The following is a 26,765-nucleotide window of genomic DNA, read 5'->3' on the forward strand; positions in this document are numbered from 1 at the left end:
ACACTAAAGTGAACCGTTTCTTTTGAAGGATATGTGGTGTCTGGCTCAAAATCAATCGCAAGAAAAACCCAACTGAGCATAGAAAGAGCTCTCTGCAATATCCTCTCTGTTTGCTCACATCACAGATGGTGACCGGGGCTTAGGCACTAAAGCTGCGCATCACTCAGGGAGGAGGTTCCAGGGGATGCTCTCCGGCAGAGGATGAGATCCTCACAGGCGCAGCTGGGATGAACCCGGAGACCAGAGCCCAGCGCCCATCACTTCGCACCCACACTTGGGGAACCAACCACTTCCCAACCAAGCCTTCGCGGGGCGGAGCCCGGCGAAGACCCAGGCCTGCGATCCCCAGCCCCCGGCTCCGATGTCCGCGCGTGACCTCCGGGCACCGGGAGGAGCTCCGGGCGGGGAGGCTCCCCTGCTTTCCGGGGAAGTTGGCAAGGGCAAGTTGGAGTCACGCGCGGGAAGGTTACTCACGGGAATGGCCCGACGTCCTCCGTCCTCCGTCCTCCGCCCGCGCTCCCTCAGGGAATAGGGTCTAAAGCGGCGGCAGCCCGAGAGCTGCAGCCGAAGCGGCTGCCGCTGCCACAACCGCCCGGGCGTGGCAGGGACCGAGGGCGACTTCACAGCATCATCACTCGGCGACTCTGCTTTGGCAGCGGGGCCGGCGCCTCCGCAGCCCCACACATCGGAGGAGAGCGGAGGAGACCCGCTCTCCCGGCAGCCTCCGCGGCGTCGGCGCACTACCTGCCGGGAAGTGTGGTCTTCCCGAGCGCCCGCCCCCTCCGCCTCCGGAGTCGCCGCGCGCCTGTCCCGCCCCCTCAGCGACGAGGCCCCGCCCCCGAGGCCGCCGGGCCCCGCGGCGGGAGGCGGGGCCGCGACCCTGGGGCGAGTCCAGTCCGGGCGGGCTGCCCGCGGCGGGGGCAGAGCTCCAGGCCCGCAGCCCGAGGCCGGGTCGCGCTGCCTTGCTGCGCCCCGCGGCCCGCGCGCTCGCAGGGCCCCCTCGGTGGGCCGGGCTCCCGGGGCCGTGGGGCCCCGCTCCGTTGGGCTCCTGAGGAGAGTCGCCGGTCGTGGTCGCCGCCAGGGTAAAGAGGGGAGGCCGGGCGGAGGGGGGTGGCGTCGGGCCGGGTCGGGAGCCTGAGGGAGCGCGGCTCGGTCCGCGCGCACCTCGCGAAGCCCGAGGCTGGAACTTGCCGCCCCGCCTCGAACCCACGCCCTGGCCGCGGGCGGGCGGGCGGGGCGGCGTCTGGAGTCCGGCTGGCGGGGCGAGCGGCCCCTGAGCCCCGGGCCGTCGGGCGGCGGCGGCGGCACCTGCGCTCGCGGTGGGCGGCGCTTGCCAGGTGCGCGGGGCGCCCGCGGCCCCGGTGCCGCCCCCCCTCCCCGCCCCCTCCTCACCGCCTCCTCACCCGGCACCTCGGGCCGCTAGCTCGAGCCTGGCGGAGCGTCCCGGCGGGAGACACCCTGTGGCCGCGGCTCTGTGCCGCCTCCTGCGAGTTCGCCTCCTCGAAGCAGGACGAGGAAGGAGCCTCTTCACAAAATTAAATGCTCAAGCTTCATTTTGTTCCCGGTATTTAAAGTGAGCGTCGTGTTTTTCCCCTCGTGGCTTTGTGGTGCCAAACACCCTTTTCCTGAAAACTTGGTCAGGATTTTGTGACCCGGCGGCTGCCGAGCGCAGGTCCGGGTGGCGCACAGTAGGCGCTCAGGAAAGATTTTGTTTTGAAAGCATGAGTCATGTTGCTAAGTTTGGGGAATCTTATAGCGAGTTGTGCGTCGCTGCAATTTTTGAGATTTTATGGGTTCTCAAGGTCCCTTTGAAAATTACAGTAATTTTAAGGCTTAGCAGAGATCGGGGTTGTTGTTGTTTTTGCGTTTCCTATAACAATAGCCTCTGCTGGATGCCTAAATTAACTCAAAACCCGAGTTCTGTAAATAAATGCGCCCTGTGATTTTCACAGAAATTGTTAACCTTTGATATTAAAGTCTTTGGATGAACTATTCTATAATGGAGCAAATTTAAATTATTTATAAAGCTTTATACCCTAATTAGCTTGTTAGATACAAATGCAAAGGACCACACTGATGTAATATATTTAGAAATACAGGCCTCAAGTATGATTTCTTTAAAAAGGATTTATATTCACATCTAGTGAAAGAGCGTGCAGGAGAAAATCTACTCGCCCCCCCCCCCCCCCGCCCCCAAACTGTACCCTTTACCAGGTGCAGCTGCTGCCTTGACCTCAAAATGTCTGGTAAAATGATCTCTTAAGCATCTGGCATATCTAAAGCAGAAATCTGTGGGATTAAACCACCTCAGTGGAACTACTCCTTTGTACTCACAATTCATAAAATCGTGTCAGTTTCTTCGGAGTATTTCTGAAATAATAGATAATGTAACAGAATTAAAGTTTTTTTGTTCTTGTTTAAGAACTTACTGATAGGAAGTGGAAGAAGCAAGAAACAAAATCCTGTTAACCAGAAAATTGAATTAATCACGACATCCCTAATCTTCCTGTGAGAATGTGAACTGCAAGTGGTCAGGGCCTTGTCTGCCCTGATCACCAGTGAGTGTCCCCAGTGCCTGACCATGGTCACCATTCATTAAGCACTTAGAGAATGAATACTTGGCTGTTTCGGATTAATGGTGTCATGACTTTCTACCTGTGTATGGTTTCTTCATTTATTTGGACATTTCCTTAGAGTTGATTGCTAGAAGTGAGAATTTTACTGGGTCAAAAGGTATGAGTATTTTCATGTTATTGAAACATTGCCAACTTGCTTTCCAAGTGAGCCTTACATTTTTCGGCTGCCACCAGTAATATGTGAGTGTACCTCTCAGAGTATCCTCTCGAGCTCTTATATTGATTGGCGCAGTATTTGGTAGTTATGAGCCCTTTCAGATGAAGTATCTCTGATTCAATCACCCCAGAAGGTGGGCAGGGCAGGTATTGCTTTCCCCCTTTTGTATTACAGCAAATACCACTGCCTTAAGTTGATGATAATGAATAGCAAGTGACTAAATAATCATACCCTTTGAGGTTTTTCCTCCCCCTCTTCTCTACTTTTGGTTTGTAGTGAATATTCTGAATAAATTCATATCTTTCCTTAACAGTAAAATTGGATACTGCTGTATAATATGTATTGTTTACAAAATCTTCCTTTTCTTTTCGCTTAGTTAGATATTTGCAGGGACCTTGATTAAACTTGGGGATTTCATTAAAATGAAATAATAAACCACAATTAACAAGAAAGAGATATTCCTTAGTTATAAGGAAACACCCAGCACTAGGAAGTTCAGAACATTGCCACCCTTTCTGTTAGGAAAAATCTGGAAAGTTTTGGTGGTGCCCTTGTAGTTCTTTAACTCTAAAGAAGTTGCTATTTTAAACTTCTGAATCTGTTGCAGTCTTCATAAACTATTGAGGTTAATACTCTACTAGTGATAGTGGACAGGAATTACTTGTATAATTTCATATCTTTCATATATGTCAAATTCTAGGAAGAACAGAGAACTAAGAATTGTGTTAAAAATATTCAGTCTTCAGAAATATTATTTTATGTTAAGACTGAAATTTCTCTTTTAAAAACATGTGACAACGAGTAAATGTTAATTCCTAGTGTGTTGCTAATGCAGATTGTTTCCCAAATTTGCTAATCATGGACCCCAAATGACTTAATTGGCAATTAATCCAATCAGGAAGCTTTGGAACCTTCAACGTTTACTTATAACTAGAATCATTGGAAATTCTAATGGGTCCAACATTGATTTTCTATATTGCTTTCACATTTGCTTAAGTTTCTTTTTTTTTTTTTTAAGATTTATTTATTTATTCATTCAGAGAGAGCGAAGAGAGAGGCAGAGACACAGGCAGAGGGAGAAGCAGGCTCCATGCAGGAAGCCCGATGTGGGACTCGATCCTGGGTCTCCAGGATCACACCCCGGGCTGCAGGCAGCACTAAACTGCTGCACCACTGGGGCTGCCCTTAAGTTTCTTTAAAAAAAGTAGTACAGAAAAAATAGGGAAGGAGAGATGCAGGTATATTGGTCTTTGGAAATACTCAGAATCTCCCTTCAACTTCACTCTGCCTTTCTGTTGTGATGGCAGATCAAATAGTGTTACATAAAAAGAAACACTCTTTAAAGACACTTTTCAGAAATGTCTCCAGTTGTTGTATCAAAGAATAGCTGCCTAAATATCATATGGGTTTATAGCAACTAGTTCTTCCAGGAGCTTTTATGTAAATCTAAATTTTGCTTTTGTTTTTTATAACAGAATATTTCTTCATCTTGAAGATAAAGCAAAAATCTTTTGGAGTAGATGGGTTTTTGACATCTTCTGTGAACTAAAAAGATTCAATGTCTCTCTTGGTAAGTTTGTGTTAACACAGATTTAATTTCAGGACATGTGGGTCCCGCAGTCCCTTATGCCTCTGACTCTTGGTTTCTGCTCTGGTCATGATCTCAGGGTTGTGAGATCCTTAGGTCAGGCTCCCTGCTCTGTAAGACATAGGCTTGGGATTCTCTCTCCCTGCAAGCTCCACCCCCACACCCAGGCCAAGACAATAAATAAGAGATGCTTGGATGGCTCAGTTAAGTGTTTGCCATTAGGTCTTGCTTTCAGGGTCTTGGAATTGAGCCCCAAGTAGGGCTTCCTGCTCAGCAGGGAGTCTACTTCTTCTCCCTTTGCTCTTCAGCACTGCTCATACATTCTTTCTCCTCTCCCTCTCTTTCAAATAAATAAATCTTTAAAAAATAAGATGAAATAACATAAATCTCTTTTTTTAAAGATTCTATTTATTTATTCATAAGAGACATAGGCAGAGAGTGAAGTAGACTCCATGCGGGGAGCCCAGTGTGGGACTGGATCCTGGGATTCCAGGATCACTCCCTTGGCCGAAGGCAGGTGCTCAGCCACTGAGCCATCCAGGCATCCCATAAAGAAATCTTAAAAAAAAAAAAAAAAAAAAAGCATAGATCTAATTTGGTACTATCAGAGTAGTTAGATGTTAGTGCAGAGCCATAATTGAAGGCAAATTCTGATGAGATACTGTTATGCTGAGATGTTATTTTGACCTGAATGGCTTTTGGTCTTAAGAAATGAGTTAAATTCTCATTGAGTTTTTGTTGCTTTAAAAAAGAGCTTCTCCTATACTTTTCTGATATATTCATCGTTCATTTCCTTTGTCCCATCCCACTTTTTTCCATACCTTTACTGTACTTAGATATGCCTCTCCCATCTAGTTAGCTATCTTATCCTTAAATCTTTCAAAAATCCCTTTTACAAATTTCCACTAGACCAAAGGCAAACAGAATAATACTAAAAATCAGCCTCTTAACAACAAGATAGAATACAGTTGGATCAATGTATAGTATGATATATAGATTACAGCTTGTTTTTTGTTTATACTAGATCCATGGCATCTAGATTGAGAACCAAGAATCATATGGTAAAAAATATTCAACCTACCGAAAATATTACTTAAATTAAGTAGTTTCAGGTCTTTCATCATATCTTCTTCTATAGAACATAATACAATATCTGACTTGATTAAAGTAGTGATCTTTTAAAAAGTGATGGGTACATTTGTATGATGATTTGCAGTTTATAAATACTTTTATATATCTCTTTCAGTCTTCAAAATTATGAGTGATTGGTAGGGCAGGTGGTTTAATCTTGTTTTGAGTTTGGCCCAAGATTGCCAGGGCTCAAATTCATATCTGCCAATCCACTCCATCATTTACCAAGTCTGAGAGAACTATGAAGTGAGGAAATACAGAATGGATTTGTTGGATTTATTGTATAATTTGTTATATGAAATATACAGAATGCACTTACTTTATTTTTAAAGTAAAGATTCTCTACTTAAAAGGGGAGCTTTAGGAGCTCCTGGCTGGCTCAGTCAGTAGAGCATATGACTCTCGATGTTGGGGTGTAAGTTCAAGCCCTGTGTTGGGGGTAGACATTACATAAAAATAAAATCTTAAAAAAAAAAAAAAAGGACAGCTTTATCTATCAATAAAGCACATTGATGTGAAATACCTACCTGATTTTCTGGTGCTGGGGTAAACCAATATTTTCTGTAAAGGACCAGATAGTATTTGTGTGGTATATGGTCTTTGTAACAAATTACTCTTCTGTTCTTGTGCTGTGAAAACAGTCATAGACAATATTTAAATGAAAAAAATGAATGTGTTCAAGTAAAACCTTCTTTACTGAAACAGGTGGTGGGTCAGACTGGTTTGTGGACCCCTGCTCTAAAGGATTACTTAAGATTCACCATTTTATATCAGTTTATAAATTGCGTGAGTTGTAAAAGGGCATTTGATAGAAGAAGATCCAGAGATTTAGAGGACTGTGTGGATTCTCAGGGCTTCTAAATTTTGGAAAAAGAGTATCTTATTTATTCAATTATTCTATAATTATGGGTTTTGTGAAAAATAATAGAAATTAATGTATGATTTAAATTTGTTCAGTTTGTTAATAATTTTACATTTAATACTTCCTGTAATGATGAAATATTTAGAATTCTTTGAATATTTTCCTACATGAGATTTTTGTACAACTGAGATAAAATTGATGTTTATACTTATGAAGGATTCTTCCTCATTCAAGTTTTTTCCTCTGTTGGAGAGCTAAGAAATAGTGTTTTCAAAGGAGCAACATCAGTCAAATATTTTCCTTTAGATGCCCTAGTAGATATAACTGCTTTACATTTGGCTATTATGGTAGTAGATTTAAAAATTACATTAAAAATATTTTAAGGCAGCTTCTGGATGGTTTTAATACTATGTGTGCTGTCTAAAAGACCTTAATGTATATATATTTCATGGGCTATTCATCAGCATCTCATTGATTCATTGTGGATATAAAAAATGTTTGGAAGAATAAGCTATGAGTGTTTTATGACTTTTATAACTTGAACAGCTAATGAACATGCTAACATTTTTTAGAAGTCAGCAAAAACATTTTGCCTTATAGTATTGGTTGGTTTTAGCTGTCTTCACATTAGTGATCACTTTCTTGCACTGTGAAAATTCTGTATAAAGGTAATGCAATATGAAGGTCCACCATATTATTTTATAAAATGTTTTCCTATTTCTATAAACCAAAAACATGGATCACTACTCTTGAGAATGAATTAGGGTCAATCTAAGTTTTTTAAAGTGTGCCCAATGTGTCTTTTAATTTTAAAGATTTATTGATTTATTTTATTTATTTATTTTTTAAAGATTTATTGATTTATTTATTCATGATAGACATAGAGGGAGAGAGAGGCAGAGACACAGGCAGAGGGAGAAGCAGGCTCCATGCCGGGAGCCCGATGCAGGACTCAATCCCAGGACTCCAGGATTGCGTCCTGGGCCAGAGGTTTAGTGGTTTTAGGCACTAAACCACTGAGCCACCCAGGGACCCCCTATTGATTTATTTTAGAGAGAGAGATTGAGTGCACAGGGGGTAGGGGCAGAGGCAGAGGCAGACGGAAAGGGAGAGAGTCCTAAGCAGATTCCTCACTGAGCATGGAACCTGTCGCAGGGCTCAGTCCCACAATGCTGAGACCATAACCTGAGCCAAAACCTGAGTCCAACACTCAATGACTGCACCACCCTGGTGCCTCTAACAATATGCCTAATATGTCTCAAATTAATTTTTTAATTTAAGTGATGGACATTTTTTAGAAAAATTTTTATAGGCTTGAATATATTTTGGTAACTATATTAGAGGTCTGCCTAAGACCACCTCCACGTTTGGTGATTTGCTAGGAGGACTTGTAAAACTTAGTCTTATAGTCATAATTAAGTTTTGTCACAGACAAAGAACACAAAGCAAAATCAGTGGAGGAAGGAGGTACATGGAGTAAAGTTCAAGGAAACCAGGCTCAAACTTTTCAAGAGTCCTTCTCCCGTGGAGTCACATAGAATGTACTTAATTCTCGCAGAATAGTGACAACATGTGTAAAATGTTAGCTACCAAGGAAACTCATTAGAGACTCATTTCTCAGACTTTTTGGCAGGGGACTGATCATGTAGGTACCTTCTGCTAGCAGGTAACAAAATTTCAGACTTCCAGAAAAAAAGCAAGTAAAAAAAAAGCAAGTATTCAGCATAAGGTATATTGTTTATATGGTTTAAGCCCATGATCTGTTCTTATTAGTGAATGATGATTTCCCTTCCCAAAATCCAAGTTCCCAGATGCTAGCCAAGGGCCAACTTTTCAAGCAAGCCTTTTCTTTCTTTCTTTCTTTCTTTTTTTTTTTTTAATTTTATTTATTTATTCATGAAAGAGAGAGAGAGGCAGAGACACAGGCAGAGGGAGAAGCAGGCTCCCTGCAGGGAGCCTGACGTGGGACTGGATCCAGGGTCTCCAGGATCACGCCCTGGGCTGAAGGCAGGCACTAAACTGCTGAGCTACCCCGGCTGCCCTAAGCAAGCCTTTTCTAAGGATAGCAATTTTAGGCCTGATGTGTTAATTCTCTTCTGTACAGTGATATTAATGATTATTGTGAAAGATTCTGAGTAAATGTTACAAAATATATGTAAATACCAAATACAAGATGTAAGTGACTCGTGGTTGTTTTCAATATGAGGAAGAGTAATAAGTATCTTCAAAAACTTTAATTGCCCATTTTATTCACTCTAGACAAACCAGTAGAAACTTTGCAAAGGAAATTATTCTATAGCTATCCTGACATTGTCAGCTTCTGTTCTTCAGGGACAAGTTTTTCATAAGACAGTGGAGATTTAAATCAAAGTATTGTGGTAAGATCGATAAGGCATACAAACTACAGGAATTCATCTTAAAATAGTAATTTAGGCTGAAAAAATGACAAGTTAGTGAGATTCTGGCATTATTTTAAATGAAAGGAAGTGTGATTACTTTTAAGTGACTATAGAGTGTTAAGTAGACATGAATGAGCTTATCTTGAAGACTCATTTGATATTAATACTTTAAGTGTTCATGAGATGCTTCAAAATAATTTATTACAAAAGTCTCTTTTACACAATTTGTTTATGCTTTTGACATACCTTTTCTTCCTAAGTAGAATAAGGTCAGCTTTACCCCATGTGATAAGTCACAAGGAAGCGTGACATTTCTTTATTGACAATATGTGATAATAGGACCATAGGTTAAAATGCAGGAAAATGTGAATTGTGATAATGGAACTAAATCTATTTTTAATTTGCATTCAGTTGAAGTAAGATGTTTACCACCTTAAGAAACAAAATTGGTTCCATATATACTCATTGTGTAGTTTAATGTGGATAAACACAGTTCCTACATTTAAGAAACAAAGGATTTGAGGACTAAAATTAAATTGATTACAATGAGTACAGCAGAATAATCTTTAGCTAAATATTCAAAACAAAACTGAAAGATGATGAAAGGATTAAAACTTAATACCAGCAGTGAAAATGAATTGGTATTATGATTTCCAGTCTTATTTTTCACTTATTTCATGCGTTTCTGAATTTCCAGGATTGTTTCTGCACTTCACGAACACAAGTTGAATCACTCAGACCTGAAAAACAGTCTGAAACCAATATCCATCAATACTTGGTAAGACAGTGGTTAAGTACAATTAATATTCTTCCTTTGCTTTCTGTAGTATCATAGTACAGAATGTAATTCCTAGTTCTTCCCTGTATCATAGTACAGAATGTAATTCCTAGTTCTTCATATCTCTCTTTCTTTTTTTTACAGTATCTTTTACTGTTTCTTCTTCCTCTAGTTCTATTACTCTTCAGAAGTTTACGGTTGACCTCTTCTGCCTAAACAGGCTCCCCCTCAGCAGCACCTATTCCTAGGCTCCAGTTGGTCAGATTTCAGACTGTCCTGTAGCTTCAGGTCATGAGAGGACTCTGGCATCAAGCAGGACTGTTGATTCTCAAATTTTTACCTATAGTCCCACACTCCTTCCTGGGCACTAGATGTATCTATAAAATGCCTGCAATTAAACTTTTCAAAGGCATCTCTATGCAGTTTGAGTAAATCCTTAATCCATCAAACTTCTCTGATCATTGTATTTCTTTCTTTGGCTAATGAAAACCCATCTACTAAGTCACCCTAACTAGAAACTTAGAAGTTATCCTGTTACTTGTCTCTACCCCCCACCCCAACATCTAGTTATACACCAAGTGTTTTGTGTCTGTCTCTGAAATGCCCTTGAGTCCCTAACCTGCTTCACCTTATCACTACTACTTCCCAAATCTCATCATCTCTTACCTGGATAATTACAAGTAGACACATTACCTCTACTTTCCTAGATAAACCTCCTCTCACACTCAGATCAGTATTCAAGACTGTTACCAGTATGGGCCTGTTTGTGTCACTTTCCTGCTTTAAAACGTTCATTGGTTTCCTGCAGCCTGTGGGATAAAGCCTAAACTTCTTAGTATAAGGACTCTTAATGGTTTGGAATATGTCTAATTTTTTAGTTTCATTTCTTGCTACTAAGCCTTAGCACATACTCTTTTTTTTTCTGATTAAAATACTCTTCTTGGACAGCCCCAGTGGCACAGCAGTTTAGCACCGCCTGCAGCCCGGGGTGTGATCTTGGGGACCCAGGATCAAATCCCACGTCGGGCTCCCTGCATGGAGCCTGCTTCTCCCTCTGCCTGTGTCTCTGCCTGCTTCTCTCTCTCTCTCTCTCTCTCTCTCTGTGTGTGTGTCTCTATGAATAAATTTTTTTAAAAATCTAAAAAAATAAAATAAAATGAAATACTCTTCTTTTTCTGTCTCCAGAATTCCTCCTCATTCATGAAGAGTTAGCTCAAATATCACATCTCTGAATTGTTTCCTCTTGTACATTTTATTCCATTATGCTCCTACAAATCTTAGACATTCCCAGAAAATGATATTTATTATATTGTCTCACAATAATTGATATACGTGTCTAACTAGAACATGATTCTCATAAAATAGGCATCCTGCTTTTTTCATCTGTATTTCCCCTGGGCGATGCCTGGTATATATTAAATAATAATTTTTTTTAAAGATTTTATTTATTTATTCATGATAGTCACAGAGAGAGAGAGAGAGAGAGAGAGGGGCAGCGACACAGGCAGAGGGAGAAGCAGGCTCCATGCAGGGAGCCCGACGTGGGATTCGATCCCAGATCTCCAGGATTGCGCCCTGGGCCAAAGGCAGGCGCCAAACCGCTGCGCCACCCAGGGCTCCCTAAATAATAATTTTAAAAACATGCTTGGGAATAAATATTTCTCTGGGGTCCTCCCTTTCTAAATTCTTACTTTATTCTGCAATTCTTAGTACAAAATGGAATCTGCCTTGCAAATGCCTTGTTTTCCTATAAAATAAAGTCATGCCAGTTATTCCTATTTGTAAGTTTATCTTGATCCTATTTTCAGTTGTCTTCATTTTTCTCATTTCACTTTTTACTCACTAATGTTCTTAAGTCTTTCAGTCTTCTGTCCTTTTGTGTAATAAAATATATTATCCAATCCAAGTTTTCATTCAAGAATTACTCTTCAGATTGAGGCAGTCTGCTATTGTTGCCCTTACTGTTGCCAAGAGAGAGGTCTTTCTTAAACTTCAGGAAACTTCCATAGTTGCGGCTGCCTGTGTGTGTGTGTGTGTGTGTGTGTGTGTGTATGTGTGTTTCTGGGTCTTTGGGCGTGGGCTGCTATTAAAATACATTACAAAATTTACCATCTTAGCCATTTTTAAAGTGTACAATCAAATACATTCATAGTGTTGTGCAGCTGTCACCACCAACCTCTATAACTCTTTTCATCATGTAAAACTGAAACTGTGTATCCATTAAACAATAACTCCCCATTCTCTCTCTCCCTCCCAAGTCTCTGTCAACCACCATTCTACTTTCTGTGATTTTTTACCTGGTATTAGTGGAATCCTACTGCATTTGTCTTTTTGTGATTGAATTAAATTTCATTTAGTGTCCTCAGGGTTCATTTGTGTTTCCACATATTGCAGAATTTCCTTATTTTTTAAGGCTGAAAGCTTTCCATTATGTGTACATACCACATTTTGCTTATCCATTCATCTGTTGATGGACACTTGGATTGATTTAACTTTGTGGTTATTGTGAATAATTATGCTATCTATGAACATGGGTGTGCAAATATCTGATTTCAGTTCTTTGGGTTTACCCAGAAGCAGAATTACTGCATCATATGGTAATGCTATTTTAATTTGGGGGGAACTACCATACTGTTTTCTACATTTTGTATTCCTACCAATAGTGTACAAGAATTCCAGTTTCTCTACATCCTACCCAACACTTCTTTATTTTCAGTTTTTTGATAGTAGTCAACCTAACAGGTGCGAGGTGGTATCTCATTGTAGGTTTTTTGTTTTTGTTTTTTGGGTATTTTTTTCTCTTATTGTAGTTTTGCTTTACATTTCTCTAATAACTAGCGATGTTGAATATCTTGTCATGTGCTTATTGGCCACTTGTATGTCTTCTGTGTGTGGAGAAAGGTCGGTGCAAGTCCCTTGCCCTTTTTTCAATGGAGTTTTCTTATTTTGTTGTTGAGTTTTAGAAGTTCTATTTATATTCTGGATATTAACACCTTACCAGATATTTACAAATGTAAATATCTCACATTCTATGGGTTGCCTTTTAACTTTGTTGTTAGTATTTCTTTGATGCCCAAAATTTAAAAATTTACATGAAGTCATTTTGTCTATTTTTCTTTTGTTCATTATACTTTTGCTGTCATTTACAAGAAATCATCTCTAAATCTGATGTCATAAAGGGGCAGCCCCGGTGGCTCAGCGGCTTAGCGCCACCTTCAGCCCAGGGCGTGATCCCGGAGAGCCAGGATCGAGTCCCACATCAGGCTCCCTGCATGGAGCCTGCTTCTCCCTCTGCCTGTGTCTCTGCCTCTCTCTCTCTCTATGTGTGTCTCTCATGAATAAATAAATAAAATCTTTAAAAATAAATAAATCTGATGTCATAAAGCTTTTGCCCTATGTTTTCTTCTACGAATTTTATTGTTTAAGGTATTAAATTTTGGTCCTTGATCCATTTTGAGGTAATTTTTGTATATGGTGTTAGATAGGCATCCAACTTCATTCTTTTGTATGTGGATATACACTTTTCCTAGCACCATTTGCTGAATATACTGTTCTTGTTTTATTGAATGGTTTTGACACCCTTGTCAAATATCTTTTTTTCTTTGTTCATTTGTTTTCTTATATTTCACATATGAGTGAGATACTGTATTTGTCCTTCCCTGACTTATTTCACTTATATTCCCTCTAGATCCATCAGTGTTGCAAATAGCAAGATTACATTATTTCTTATAGCTGAATAATATTCTATTGTGTATATATACCACATATTCTTTATCCATTTATCTATCAATGGACACTTGGGTTGCTTCCATATTTTGACTATTGTAGAGGTGTGTATATCTTTTTAAATTAGTGTTTTCATATTCTTTGGGTAAATACCCAGGATGGAATTACTAGATCATATCGTAGTTCTTTGTTAACTTTTTGAGGAACCTCCATACTGTTCTCCACAGTGGCTATACCAGTTTGCATTCCTACCAAGAGTGCAAGAGGGTTCCTTTTTTTCCACAACCTTGCCAACACTTGTCATTTCTTGTGTTCTTGATTTTAGCTTTTTTGACAGATGATATTTCATTTTGGTTTTGATTTGCAGTTCCTGAGGATTAGTGATATTGAGCGTCTTTTCATGTCTCCGTTGGCTATCTTATGTTTCTTGGGAGAAATGTCTGTTCATGTCTTCTGCCCATTTTTTGATTGGATTATTTTTTGGGTGTTGAGTTGTATAAATTCTTTATATTTTTGGGTATTAGTAGATCTATCTTTTGCAAATATATTTTCCCATTCAGTAGGTTGCTTTTTTGTTTTATTATTACCTTTGCCGTGCAGAAGCTCTTTATTTTGATGTAGTCTCAATAGTTTATTTTTGCTTTTGTTTCCCTTGCCTGAGGAGATCTATCTAGAAAAATGATGCTATGGCTAATGTCAGAGAAATTACTACCTGTGCTCTCTTCTAGAATTTTTTTGGCTTCAAGTCTCACATTTAGGTCCTTACTCCATTTTGAGTTTGTTTTGTGTATGGTATAAGAAAGTGGTCCAGTTTCATTCTTTTGCATGTAACTGTCCAATTTCCCAACACTGTTGAAGAGATTTTTTCCCATTGCATATTCTTGCCTCCTTTCTCATAGATTAATTGACCACATAATCATGAGTTTATTTCTGGGCTCTCTTTTCTGTTCCATTGACATATATATCTATTTTTATACTAATACCGTCCTGTTTTGAATACAACAGCTTTGTGGTGTATCTTGATATCTGAGATTGTGATACTTCCAGTTTTGTTTTTCTTTTTCAAGATTGCTTTGACTATTTGAGGTCTTTTGTGTTTCCATACAGATTTTAGGATATTCATTCTAGTTCTATGAAAAATGCTGTTAGAAATTTGATAGGAATTACTTTAAATCTGTAGATTGCTTTTGGTAGTATGAACATTTTAACAATATTGATTATTCCAGTGCATGAGCATGGACTATGTTTCCACTCGTTTGTGTCATCTTCAGTTTTTCTTATCAGTGTCTTATAGTTTTCAGAATACAGGTCTTTTACCTCTTTAAGTTTATTACTAGGTATTTGTTCTTTTTGGTGAAATTGTAAATGGTGTTTTTTTAAATCTGTTTCTGCTATGTTATTATTAGTGTATGAAATGCAACAGATTTCTATATGTCGATTTTGTGAGTTTATTGAATTCCTTTATCAGTTCTAGTAGTTTTTGGTCAGTCTTTAGGATTTTCTGTATGTAGTATCATGTCATCTGCAAATAGTAAAAAATTTATCTTTTTTCTTACAAATTTGGATACCTTTTATTTCTTTTTTGTCGTCTGATTGCTGTGGCTAGGACTTCTAGTACTGTGTTGAATAAAAATGGTGGAAGTGAACCTCCTTTTTCTTGCTCCTGATCTTATGGGGAAAGCTCCCAGTTTGTCACCAGTAAGTATGATGTTAGGTGTGGATTTTTAATATATGGCTTTTATTATGTGGAGGTATGTTTCTCTAAACTTCCTTTGTTAAGGGTTTTATCATGAATGGATGTTTTACTTGTCAAATGCTTTTCTGTATCTGTTAAAGTGATCATATAGTTTTTTTATCCTTGCTCTTATTGATGCAGTGTATCACATTAATTGATTTGTGAATATTGAACCACCTTGTATCCCAGGAATAAATTCCACTTGATCGTAGTGAATAATTTTTTTAAGTATTGTTGGATTCCACCTGCTTAATTTTTTTTTTTTTTTTTTTTTTTTTTTTTTTTTTGCGCACTTAGGTTCATCAGAGGTCTTGGCCTATAGTTCTGTTACTTCTGTGGTGCCGTTAGCTGGTTTTGGTATCAGGGTAATTCTGGCCTCATATAATGAATTTGGAAGCTTTCCTTGCTCTTCTTTTTTTGAAATAGTTTGAGAGAATAAGTATTAACTCTTCTTTAAATATTTGGTAGAATTCACCTGTGAAGCCCTCTGGTCCTGGCTTTTTGTCGATTACTGATTCAGTTTGATTGGTGATTCAATATCATTGTTGGTAATTGGTTTGTTCAAATTTTCCATTTCTCCCTGATTCAGTTTTAGTAGTTTATTTGATTCTAGGAATTTATCCATTTCTTATAGGCTTTCAGTTTGTTGGCATATAATTTTTATAATATCCTCTTATAATTTGTGTTTCTGTGGTTTGGGTTGGTATTTCTCTTCTTTTTCTTTTGAGTCTGGCTAAAGGTTTATCAATTTTTTTTTTATCTTTTCAAAGAACCAGTTCCTGGTTTCATTGATCTGTTCTATTCTTTCTTTAGTTTCTACTTAATTTATTTCTCCTCTAATATTTATTATTTTCTTCCTTCTACTGACTTTGGGTTTTGTTTGTTCTTCTTTTTCTAGCACCTTTAGGAATAAGGTTAGATTGTTTATTGGAGATTTTTCTTGCTGCTTGATGTGGACCTGTATTGCTATAGTCTTCCCTCTTAGAGTAGCTTTTGCTGTATCCCAAAGATTTTGGACTATTGTATTTTCATTTGTTTCCACATATATTTTCATTTCCTCTTTGATTTCTTTGTTGACTCATTCATTGCTTAGTAGCATGTTAATTAACTTCCATGTATTTGTTTTTTCCAGATTTTTACGTGTGGTTGAATTCTGGTTGCACAGCATTTTGGTCAGAAAGATACATGATATGATTTCAGTCTTTTTTAACTTGTTGAGGCATGTTTTATGGTCTAACATGTGATCTGTTCTGGAGAATGTACCATGTGCACTTGAAAAGAATGTGTATTCCGCTGTGTTAGGATGGAATGTTCTGAATATATCTGTTAGAAACATTTGGTCAATGTGTCATTCACAGTTACTCTTGAGGTACCTGGGTAGCTCAGTTAAGCATCTGACTCTTGATTTTGGCTCAGGTCATGATCTCAGAGCCCAGAGATCAAGCCCCATGTCGGGCTCCATGCTGGATGCAGAGCCTGCTTAAAATTCTGTGTCTGCCTCTCCCCCATTCTTTCTCCTTCTCTTAAAAAAATAAGAAAATTAAAAAATAAAAAGAAGAGAAATAAAAACAAAGTCACTCTTTCCATGTTGATTTTCTGTTTGGATGATCTATGTATTGAACAAAGTGGGGTGTTAAAGATCTCTGCTATTATTGTATTACTATTGATTTTTCCTTTGTGTCTGTTAATAGTTGCCTTATGTATTTGGATGGTCCATTTTTGAGTACATAAACATTTACAATTGTATATCTTCACTTTGGATTGTTCCCTTTATTATTATGTAGTGTCCTTCTTTGTCTCTTGTTACACTTTTTGTTTTAAAGTCTATTTTGCTTAACATAAGTATGGCTATGCCAGGTTTCTTTTCACTTCTATTTGCATAATATTTTCCCATCCTTTCACTTTCAATATGCATGTGTCTCTAGTTCTAATACGAGTCTCTTGTAGGAAGCATAGATGAGTCGTTTTTTTATCCATTCAGTCATTCTGGTTTTTTTGTTTTGTTTTTAAGTTCAAGTTAGTTAATATACAGTGTAATATTAGTTTCAGGTGACAATATAGTGATTGGCAACTCCAAACATCACCCAGTGCTCATCACAACCAGTACACTCCTTAATCCTCATCACCTATTAAAGCCATCCTCCAATCCACCCCCCTTCTGGTAACCATCAGTTCTCTGTAGTTAAGAGTCTGTTTCTTGATTTGCCTCTCTTTCTCCTTTTTTTCCCCTTTGCTTGATTGTTTTGTTTCTTAAATTCCACACATGAATGAAATATATTTGTCTTTCTCTGACTTATTTCACTTAGCATAATGCTCTCTAGCTTCATCCATATCATTGCAAATGTCAAGATTTCATTCTTTTTTTATGGCTAACATTCCATTGTGTGTGTATATATATATATATCGCATCTTCTTTATTCATCAGTCATTGGACACTTGGATTGTTTCCATAAGAAAACAAGCATGGCTATTAAAGGTAATGCTGCTATAAACATTAGGGTGCATGTATCCCTTTGAATTAGTATTTTTGTATCCTTTGGGTAAATACCTAGTACTACAATTGCTGGGTCATAGGGTAGTTCTGTTTTTAAGAGGAACCTCCATAATGTTTTCCAGAGAGGCTGCACCAGTTTGCATTCCCACCAGTGCAAGAGTGGTTTTTTTTTTTTGTTTTTTTTTTTTTTTTTACTGCAGCACTTTATTTTCCTCACACAATGATGCATTGCTGGGACCTAATCTCACGTGACAGTAGAAAAACCAAAATTTGTTGTCATCTCTTAAAGAATTGAGTATTGTGTACAAAAACCTTACCTAAATTAAAAGGATGAATAAATTTACAGTTATAAATGCAAACCGTTTTCCAACTCAAGGCAATTAACCACCCATGGTGTTCTGGCAGGTGCATGTCTTCTTTAGAAAAATGTCTTTTTAAATTAGATTGTTTTTTGGTTGTTGGGTTGTGTAAGTTATTTTATATATTTTGGATACTAACCCTTTATCAGATATATGATTTGCAAATATCTTCTCCCATTCCTTTAGATTGCCTTTTAATTTTGTTTCCTTCACTGTACAGAACCTTTTTATTTTGATGTAGTCCCAATTATTTTTGCTTTTGTTTCCCTTGCTCAAAAGACATATCTAGAAAGAAGTTGCTACAGCCAATATTAAAAAAGTTACTTCTTCTTTTCTAGGCTTTTTATGGTTTCAGGCCTTTCATCCATTTTGAATTTATTTTTGTATATGGATAAGAAAGTCATCCTGTTTCATTCATTTGTATGTTACTGTCTAGTTCTTCCAGCACCATTTGTTGAAGAGGTAGTATTTTTCTCATTGGATATTCTTTCCTATTTTGTCAAAAATTAATTGATATATATTTGTGGGTTCATTTCTGGGTTTTCTGTTCTATTGATCTATGTGCCTATTTGTTTGCCATTATTATACTGTCTTGGTTATTATAGCTTTGTAATACAGCTTGATGTCTGGAATTATGATGCCTCTTTTTTTTTTTTTTTTAATTATGATGCCTCTTTGCTTTTCTTTTTCAAGATTACTTTGGTTATTTGGGTTCTTTTATGGTTCCATACAAATTTGAGGATTGTTCTAGTTTTGTGAAAAATGCTGTTGATATTTTGATAGGGACTGCATTAAATGTATAGATTACTTTGTACAGTATGGACATTTTAAAAATATTTTTTCTTCCAATCCATGAACATGGAATGTCTTTCTATTTCTTTCTGTTATTTTCAGCTTCTTTCATTAATGTTTTATAGTTTTCAGAGTATAGGTCTTTCACTTCTTTTGTTAGCTATCTTAATATTTTTGGTGCAATTGTGAATGGGATTGACTCCTTGACTTCTCTTTCCACTGCTTCATTATTAGTATATAGAAATGGAACAGATTTCTGTTTGTTATTTTGTATCCTGCAATTTTAATGGTTTCATTTATCAGTTCTATCAGTTTTTTGTTGGAGCCTTTTGGGCTTCCTATATATAGTATCATGTTATCTGCAAATAGTGAAAGTTTTACTTTTTTCTTACCGATTTGGATGCCTTTTTTTTTTTTTTCCACTTGTCTGATTGTTGTGGCTAGGACTTTCAATACTGTGATGAATAAAAGTGCTGAGAGTTGACATCTCTGTTTTGTTCCTGATCACAAAGGAAAATCTCTCAGTTTTTTCCCCATTGAGGATAATATATTAGCTATGGGCCTTTATTATAGCCTTTATTATGTTGAATTATGTTTACTCAAAACCCATTTCTTGAGATTTTTTTTTTATCATGAATGGATGTTGTACTTTGTTAAATGATTTTCTGTATCTATTGAAATGATCATATGGTTCTTATCCTTTCTTTTTTTAATGGGCTGCATCACATTGATTTCTTTGTGAATATTGAACCACTCTTGCATCCCAGGAATAAATTCCACTTTGGTCGTGGTAAATGACTTTTTTAATGTATTGTTGGATTCTGTTGTTAATATTTGTTGAGGATTTTTACATCTATGTTCACTAGATATATTGGCCTGTAATTTTTTTGTGGTGTCTTTAGCTGGTTTTGATATCAGAATAATGCTGGCCTCAGAGAATAAACTTGGAAGCTTTCCTTGCTCTTTATTATTATTTTTTTTTGGCGGGGGGGGGAATAGTTTGAGAAGAATAGTTATTAACTCTTCTTTAAATGTTTAGTAAATTCGTCTGTGTGGGCACCTGGGTGGCTTCGTTAAGCATCTCCCTTTGGCTCAGGTCATATCCTGGGGTCCTGGGATCTAGTCCCACATTGGGCTCCCTGCTCAGTAAGGAGTCTGCTTCTCCCTCTTCCTCTCCCACTGCTAATGCACTCTCTCTCTCTCTCTTTCTCTCTTTCTCTCTCTCTCTCTCTCTCAAATAAATAAAATCTTTTCAGAAAATCATCTGTGAAGCCATCTGGCCCTAGACTTTTGTTTGTTGAGAGTTTTTTGATAACTGATTCAATTTCTTTGCTAGTAATTGGTTTGTTCAAATTTTCTATTTCTTCCTGGTTCTGTTTTGGTAGGTTATATGTTTCTAGAAATTTATCCATTTCTTATAAGTTGTTTAGTTTTTTGGCATGTAGTTTTCATATCTTCTTTTAATTGTATTCTGTGGTGTTGGTTGTCATTCTCCTGTCTCATTTGTGATTTTTTTGATTCTTTCTTGTTCTTATACATCTGGCTAGAGGTTTCAATTTTGTTGACTTTTAAAAGAATCACCTCCTGGTTTTGTTGATCTGATCTATTACTTTTTTAGTTTCTATATCATTATTTCTGCTCTAATCTTTATTTTTCCTTCTTCCTGTTGGATTGGGGTTTTGTTTGTTCTTCTTTTCCTTGCTCCTTTAAGTGTAAGGTTAGATTCTTTGAGACTTTTCTTGCTTCTTAAGGTAGGCCTGTATTGCTATAAACTTCCCTTAGACTGCTGTAGCTGCATCCACAAGATTTTGGACCTCTATGTTTTCATTTTTGTTAGTCTCCATGTATTTTTCTATTTCCTCTTTGATTTCTTTGTTTATCCAGTCATTATTTAGTAACATGTTAATTAATCTCCATGTATTTGTGTTCTTTCCAGATGCTTTTTTGTGTTTGACTTTTGGTTCACAGTGTTGTGATTCGAAAAGGTGCATGGTGTGACTTTGATCTTATATTTTAGAAGCCTATTTTGTGGCCTAATATATAATCTCTTTTGGAGAATGTTTCACCTGCACTTGAAAAGAATGCGTATTCTGCTATTTACGATAGAATGTTCTGAATATATCTGTTCAGTCCATCTGATCCAGTGTATCACTTAAAGCCACTGTTTCTTGTTACTTTTCTATCTAGATGATCTGTCCATTGATTTAAGTGGGATGTTAAAATTCTCTACTGTAATTGTATTATTGTCATTTTATGCATTATTAACTATTTTATGTATTTGGGTGCTCCCTTGTTTGCATAAATATTTATAATTGCTATATCTTCTCGTTGGGGTGTCCCCCTTTATTCTTATGTAGTGTTCTTCTTTATCTCTTCGTATAGTCTTTAATTTTAAAGTCTAGTGTGCCTAAGTATTGCTACTTGCAGGGGTTTTTTTTGACATTCATTTGTATGATTGTTTCTCCATCCCATCACTTTCATTCTGTAGGTGACTTTAGGTTTAAGATAAGTCTTTTGTAGGCAGCATAGAGATGGATCCTATATTTTTATTCATTCTGACACTCTGTGTTTTTTGATTGGAGTGTTTAGTCCATTTATATTCAAAATAATTATCGATAGATATTAATTTATTGGCATTTTATTACTTGTTTTCTGTATATTTCTGGAGCTTTTCTTTGACCCTTTCTTGTCTTCTCTTTTGTATTTGTTGAGTTTATGTATATTTGGATTTCTTTCTCTTTATGCTTTGCATACTTATTAGTAGTTTTGATTGATACATTATTATCATTAGGTTTATTTATAACCTTTTTGGCATATAGCAGTCTATATTAAGTTGATGGTCATTTAAGTTTGAATCCATTTTTGTCTCCTCCCCACATTTTTCATATGTTATTTTTTATCTTTTTTTGTGGGTTCCTTGACTGAATTTTTACAGAAATGTTCATTTTTACTGCTTTTATATTTCCTATCTTTATACTACCATTGTTGGTCTCCTCTTTCTCTCAGAGTCCCCTTTAATATTTCTTACAGGGCTGGTTTAATGATCTCAAACTCCTCTAGTTTTTGTCTGGGAAACTCTTTATCTTTCCTTCTATTCTGAATGATAGCCTTGTTGGATAGAATATCTTGGCTGCAAATTTTTCCCATTAAGCACTTTGACTGTATCCTGCCACTCCATTCTGGCTTGCAAAGTTTCTGTTGAAAAATCTCCTGTTAGCTTTATGGGTTTTCTTTTGTAACTTTTCTGGTCTTGTTGTTTTTAAGATTTTTTTCTTAATTATTGTATTTTGTTTCTGTTTTTTTAAAGATTTTATTTACTTATTCATGAGAGACACAGAGAGAGGCCGAGAGACAGGCAGAGAAAGGAGAAGCAGGCTCCATGCAAGGAGCCTGATGTGGGACTCGATCCCAGAACTCTGGGATCACACCCTGAGCCAAAGGCAGATGCTCAACTGCCGAGCCACCCAGGCGTCCAAATCACTACATTTTATAAATTTAATTACAGTATGTCTTGGTATAGCCCTTTTCTGTTGATTTTGATGGGAATTCTCTGTGCTTCCTGGATCTGGATGTCTATTTCTTTTCCCAGATTAGGGGCTTTTTCAACTTTTATTTCTTCAAATAAATTTTCTGCCCCCATTTCTCTCCCTTCTTCTGGGACTCTTATCAGATGAATGTTACTATGTTTGACAGAATCACTGAGTTCCCTGTCTGTTCTCTGTTACATCATTCTTTCTCTCTCTCTTGTCTACATAATTGCTTTCCATTACTTTGTCTTTTATGTCATTAATTTGTTCCTCTGCTTCTTTCACCTGGTGTTCATTGCAGCAAGCATGTTTCTAATCTTGTCTATTACAGTCTTCATCTCTGATTGATTCTTTTATCTCAGTAGTAAGGGTCACACTCATGTCTTCCACTCTTTTCTCAAGCCTCGTGAGTATCCTTATGAATGAGCATTGCTTTAAATTCTTCATCAGGCATGTTACTTATATTACTTTTGTTTAGATCTCTGGCCATGGCCTTATGTTGTACTTTCATTTGGGATAAATTCCTCTGTTTTCTCATTTTGTCTAAGTCTGTGGCTGCTTATGTGTGTTAGAAAAGACAATTAATGTCTCCTGTTCCTAAAAGTAATGGCCATATGAAGGAGATCATGTAGTGTCCAGGGCTTGGTCCTTCTGGGAGTATCTCTGGTGTGTGTTGCCTGCACTCTGCTGTTGTGTTTTGGCTCCTTTGTCCTTTGGGCCAGTCATCTGCAGAGGCTCTTCTTGCCTGCTCTGGGCAATGTTTGGTCTTTGGCCTGGATGTGGTGAGTTCCAACTAAGTATGCCCTCATCTGCTTATGAAATAAGACCTGTCACCACCTCCCTGAGGCCTGGCAAAACTCTCTGGTCCACCTTGTGTTTTTTTTATTGCACCATTTAGTCCATTTACATTCAGAATAATTACTGAAAGGTATGCACTTACTGCCATTTTGTTATTTCACGGTTGATTCTGTAGTCCTCCATTCCTTTCTTCTCTTGCTCTCTTCTTTCATGGTTTAATGGCTCTTTTTATATGCTTGGATTCCTTTGCTTACTTTCTGCATGTTTATTACAGGTTTTTGAATTCTCATTACTGTTAGGTTTATATATAACATCTTAATGCATATAGCAGTCTATATTAAGTTGATGGTTGCTTAAGTTTGAACCCTTCTAAAAGCACTAAAGTTTTATTCCTCCCCACACCTTCTACGTATATGGTCTCATAATTTATGTATTTTTATTTTGTGAATTCCTTGACTGATATTTATAGATGTACTTAATTTTACTGCTTTTGTGCTTCGTACTTTTTTTTACCCTAGTTTATGGCCTTTCCTTTCCAGAGAATCCCTTTTAACATTTCTAGTAAGACTGGTTTAGTGTTGATGAATTCCTTTAACTTTTGTTTGAGAAGCTTTTTGTTCTATTCTGAATGATAGTCTTGATGAAGAAAATATTCTTGGTTGCAGATTTTTTCCTTCAGCACTTAGAATATATCATGTCACTTTGTTCTGGCTTGCAAAGTTTCTGCTGAAAAATCAGTTGATGGTCTTATGGAATTTCTCTTGTATGTAACTGTTTTCTTGCGGCTTTTAAAATTCTCTTTTCTATCACTACCTTTTGCCATTTTAATTATTATATGTCTTTGATGTGGACCTCCTTGGGTTGCTTTCACTGGGGACTCTCTGTGCCTGCTGGATCTGGATTTCTATTTCCTTCCCCAGATTCAGGACATTTTCAATTATTATTTCTTCAAATAAGTTTTCTGTCCCCTTTTTCTTCTCCTTACAGGATCCCAATAATGCAATGTTATTGGGCTTGATGGTGTTGCTGAGTTCCTTTAATCTATTCTCATCTTTTTGCTGTTCAGCTTGATGGCTTTTTATTTCTCTTACAGGTCACTGATCCAGTCTTCTGCTTCCTGTAGTCTACTATTTATTCCCTCTAGTATATTTTTGAGCTATTGTGTTCTTCATCTCTGCTTAGTTCTTGTTTATATTTTTTGTCTCTTTGTTGAGGGTCTCACTGAGATACTCCATTCTTTTCTCAAGTCCAGTGAGTATCTTTATGACCATTACTTTATTTTTTTTTCCCATTTTTTATTTATTTATTTATTCATAGGGACACAGAGAGAGAGAGGCAGAGACACAGGCAGAGGGAGAAGCAGGCTCCATGCAGGGCCTGATGTGGGACTCGATCCAGGGTCTCCAGGATCACACCCTGGGCTGCAGGCGGCGCTAAACCGCTGCGCCACCGGGGTTGCCCTGACCATTACTTTAAATTCTCTATCAGGTATATTATATCTGTTTTGTTAGTTCTTTTGCTGTGATTTTGTCCTGCTCTTTCATCTGGGGCATATTCCTCTGTCTCTTCATTTTATCTTACTATCTGTTTCTATGTGTTAGAAAAGCCAGTTACTTCTCCTGCTCTTGCAAGTAATGACCTTCTAAAGAAGAGATTCTGTAGTACCCTCCAGTGCATTGGAACCAAGTGCTTCAAGGGCGTCTCCTGTGTGTGTTGTATGTGCCCTGTTGTTGCTGAGCAATATTTGCCCTCAGTTCAGTGATCTGCAAGTAGTTCTTTTTGCCAGTTGTTGGCAGGTTTTGGTCCCTGGCCAGTTTGCAGCTGCCTTGGGCTTAAGGTGGGTCAGGCTAGGTGTTTGCAAAAGCTACAGTCTCACCCAACTGTAGGGTGCTTGCTCTCCCTGTGTTGTCCCCTGAGAAGCTTTTGGTGGAGCAGCCTGTAGCCAGATCAGATGTTTACCCCCAGCACACTGCTGGAGTCAGAGTCAGACTGGTATGTATGGTTATCTTCCCCTCTCTCTATAGCAAGAGTCACTTTGGAGTGGTACTGGTTACGGTCTGGACTGCTTGCACAATGCTATGCTGTGACTCTGCTTTGGATGGACTACTGCTCAGGGCAGGTCTTCAGGAGAACATGAAGGCCAAGTATGCTGCTAGTGAGCTAGGTGGAGTGTTCCTGCAGGTGTCCATCTCTCTAGGTTGGGGGTTAGGGAGAGAAATAGCTTCCCTCCAGCTCTTTTGTCCTTGGAGAAGTCCCGTAAAGATTCCTGCCCCTCTAGCATGCGTTCTGAGATTAAAAAATAAGTCTCATTCGTGTATACCCCAGGTGTTTCATTCTGGTTTCTATTCTCAGTTCTACTACATCTGCAGACTTAATATCCTAGATATAATTGTGTTTGGCCTGTAACTTTGAACCCATTTAAAAACACTTTGATTGGACTTTAGCCACTTATCTACAACATATATGCGTCCTTTATTTTGTTTTTATTTTTAAAGATTTTATTTATTTGAGAGAATGCACACAAGCGGGGGAAGGGGCAAAGGGGAAGGGAGAGGAAGAGGGAAACAATCCCAAGCAGACTCTGTGCTGAGCACAGAACCCAACATGGGGCTTGATCCCATGACCCTAAGATCATGACCTGAGCCAAAAGCAAGAGTTTAGGTGCCCGGTGGACTGAGCCACCCAGACCCCCTGCCCCTCCTATCTTAAAGAAAACTTTAGGGCAGCCCAGGTGGCTCAGCGGTTTAGCATCGCCTTCAGCCCAGGGCCTGATCCTCAAGACCCGGGATTGAGTCCCACGTCAGGCTCCCTGCGTGGAGCCTGCTTCTCTCTCTGCCTGTCTTTCTCTCTGTCTCTCTCATGAATATTTGACTCTTAATCTCAGGGTTGTGAATTTAAGCCCCACAGTGGGGCTATTTAAAATATATATATATTTCCTTAATGGAGTAAACAGAAGCAAAATAGAAGTTGATTAGCTTGCTTTCAGTCTGTCATCTGATAAGGTATTCCATTTTTCTCAAGCAGTAAACCGTAAGCCTCAGTTCCTTTGGTGCTCTAGCCTTCCTTACAGGCTTAAGGTTGCCACTTTAAAATTTTTTAAAAATTGTTTTATGTTCTTCTGTCTCTTATTTGTATTCTTTAAATCTGAATTTATTTGAAGATTATCTGTTCTGAAGAAATGAATTGAATTATTTAGATCTCTTTTCTTCATTGGGATTATTTCCAATTTAATAGTGGGATTTCATTTTACAATCTTTAATCCTTTTGAACAATAGTTACCTTTATTCATCTTTAACTGTGAGCTTATATTTTTCCTGTTCTTTTAAAAGTTTAGGGAACATACAGAATCAAGGATGTAAGAAGTGGCACAGCTCCTACTACACAGTAATGTAATTTCTAATCCCTTTCTTCCTTTTCTCTACCTTTGAAGTAGTAACAAGATTCTTGCCATCTGCTGGTGCCTGTAAAATGTCCTAAGTGTCTTTTGGAGTATGAGTGTCTTTTGGGAGGTTATCCTGGCTATCATATGACACTAGTGGTGGTGGCCTCTTCTTTCTTCTGTGTGCATGTTATTTCACTGATACTGGGATCTGCTACAGAGCTAAGATTTTAACCCTAAAGGATCACCCTGAGACCTCATATTGGTACATGGTCATTAACTCAGGAGGTCTGTGCCCTATTCTCCCATCTCTTGAGGTTTTTCTTTGTGATCTCCCTTCTGAGATCATCTTGTAAAGAACTTCGGGAATTTTAATAGGCTGCAATGTGGACATTTTTCCTTGA

At 38.1% G+C, this 26,765-nt stretch overlaps 2 protein-coding genes across 4 annotated transcripts in view; one reads left to right on the forward strand and one right to left on the reverse strand.

Annotated features, from left to right (window-relative positions):
- TRAK2 (trafficking kinesin protein 2) overlaps positions 1–743 on the reverse strand; it is a 63,431-nt gene extending 62,688 nt beyond the window's left edge. For both annotated transcript variants that reach the window (XM_038585355.1, XM_038585356.1), the window contains exon 1: positions 475–743. The gene's annotated coding sequence lies outside the window, so the exon portion shown is untranslated. The remainder of the gene's footprint in view (positions 1–474) is intronic.
- A 151-nt stretch (positions 744–894) lies between these two features.
- The window catches only part of STRADB (STE20 related adaptor beta), a 36,003-nt gene continuing 10,132 nt past the window's right edge, over positions 895–26,765 (forward strand). The window contains exons 1-3 of one of the 2 annotated variants that reach the window (XM_038585370.1): positions 895–1,082; positions 4,269–4,363; positions 9,471–9,551. In XM_038585370.1, the coding sequence (XP_038441298.1) occupies positions 4,352–4,363; positions 9,471–9,551 (93 nt within the window). In that variant the 5' untranslated portion in view covers positions 895–1,082; positions 4,269–4,351. Of the gene's footprint in view, positions 1,083–1,513; positions 1,574–4,268; positions 4,364–9,470; positions 9,552–26,765 lie in introns of those variants that run through there. The other variant, XM_038585371.1, reaches the window with a different exon arrangement.

The sequence above is a fragment of the Canis lupus genome, chromosome 37, assembly GCF_011100685.1.
Source record: "Canis lupus familiaris isolate Mischka breed German Shepherd chromosome 37, alternate assembly UU_Cfam_GSD_1.0, whole genome shotgun sequence".
NCBI lineage: Eukaryota > Metazoa > Chordata > Mammalia > Carnivora > Canidae > Canis > Canis lupus.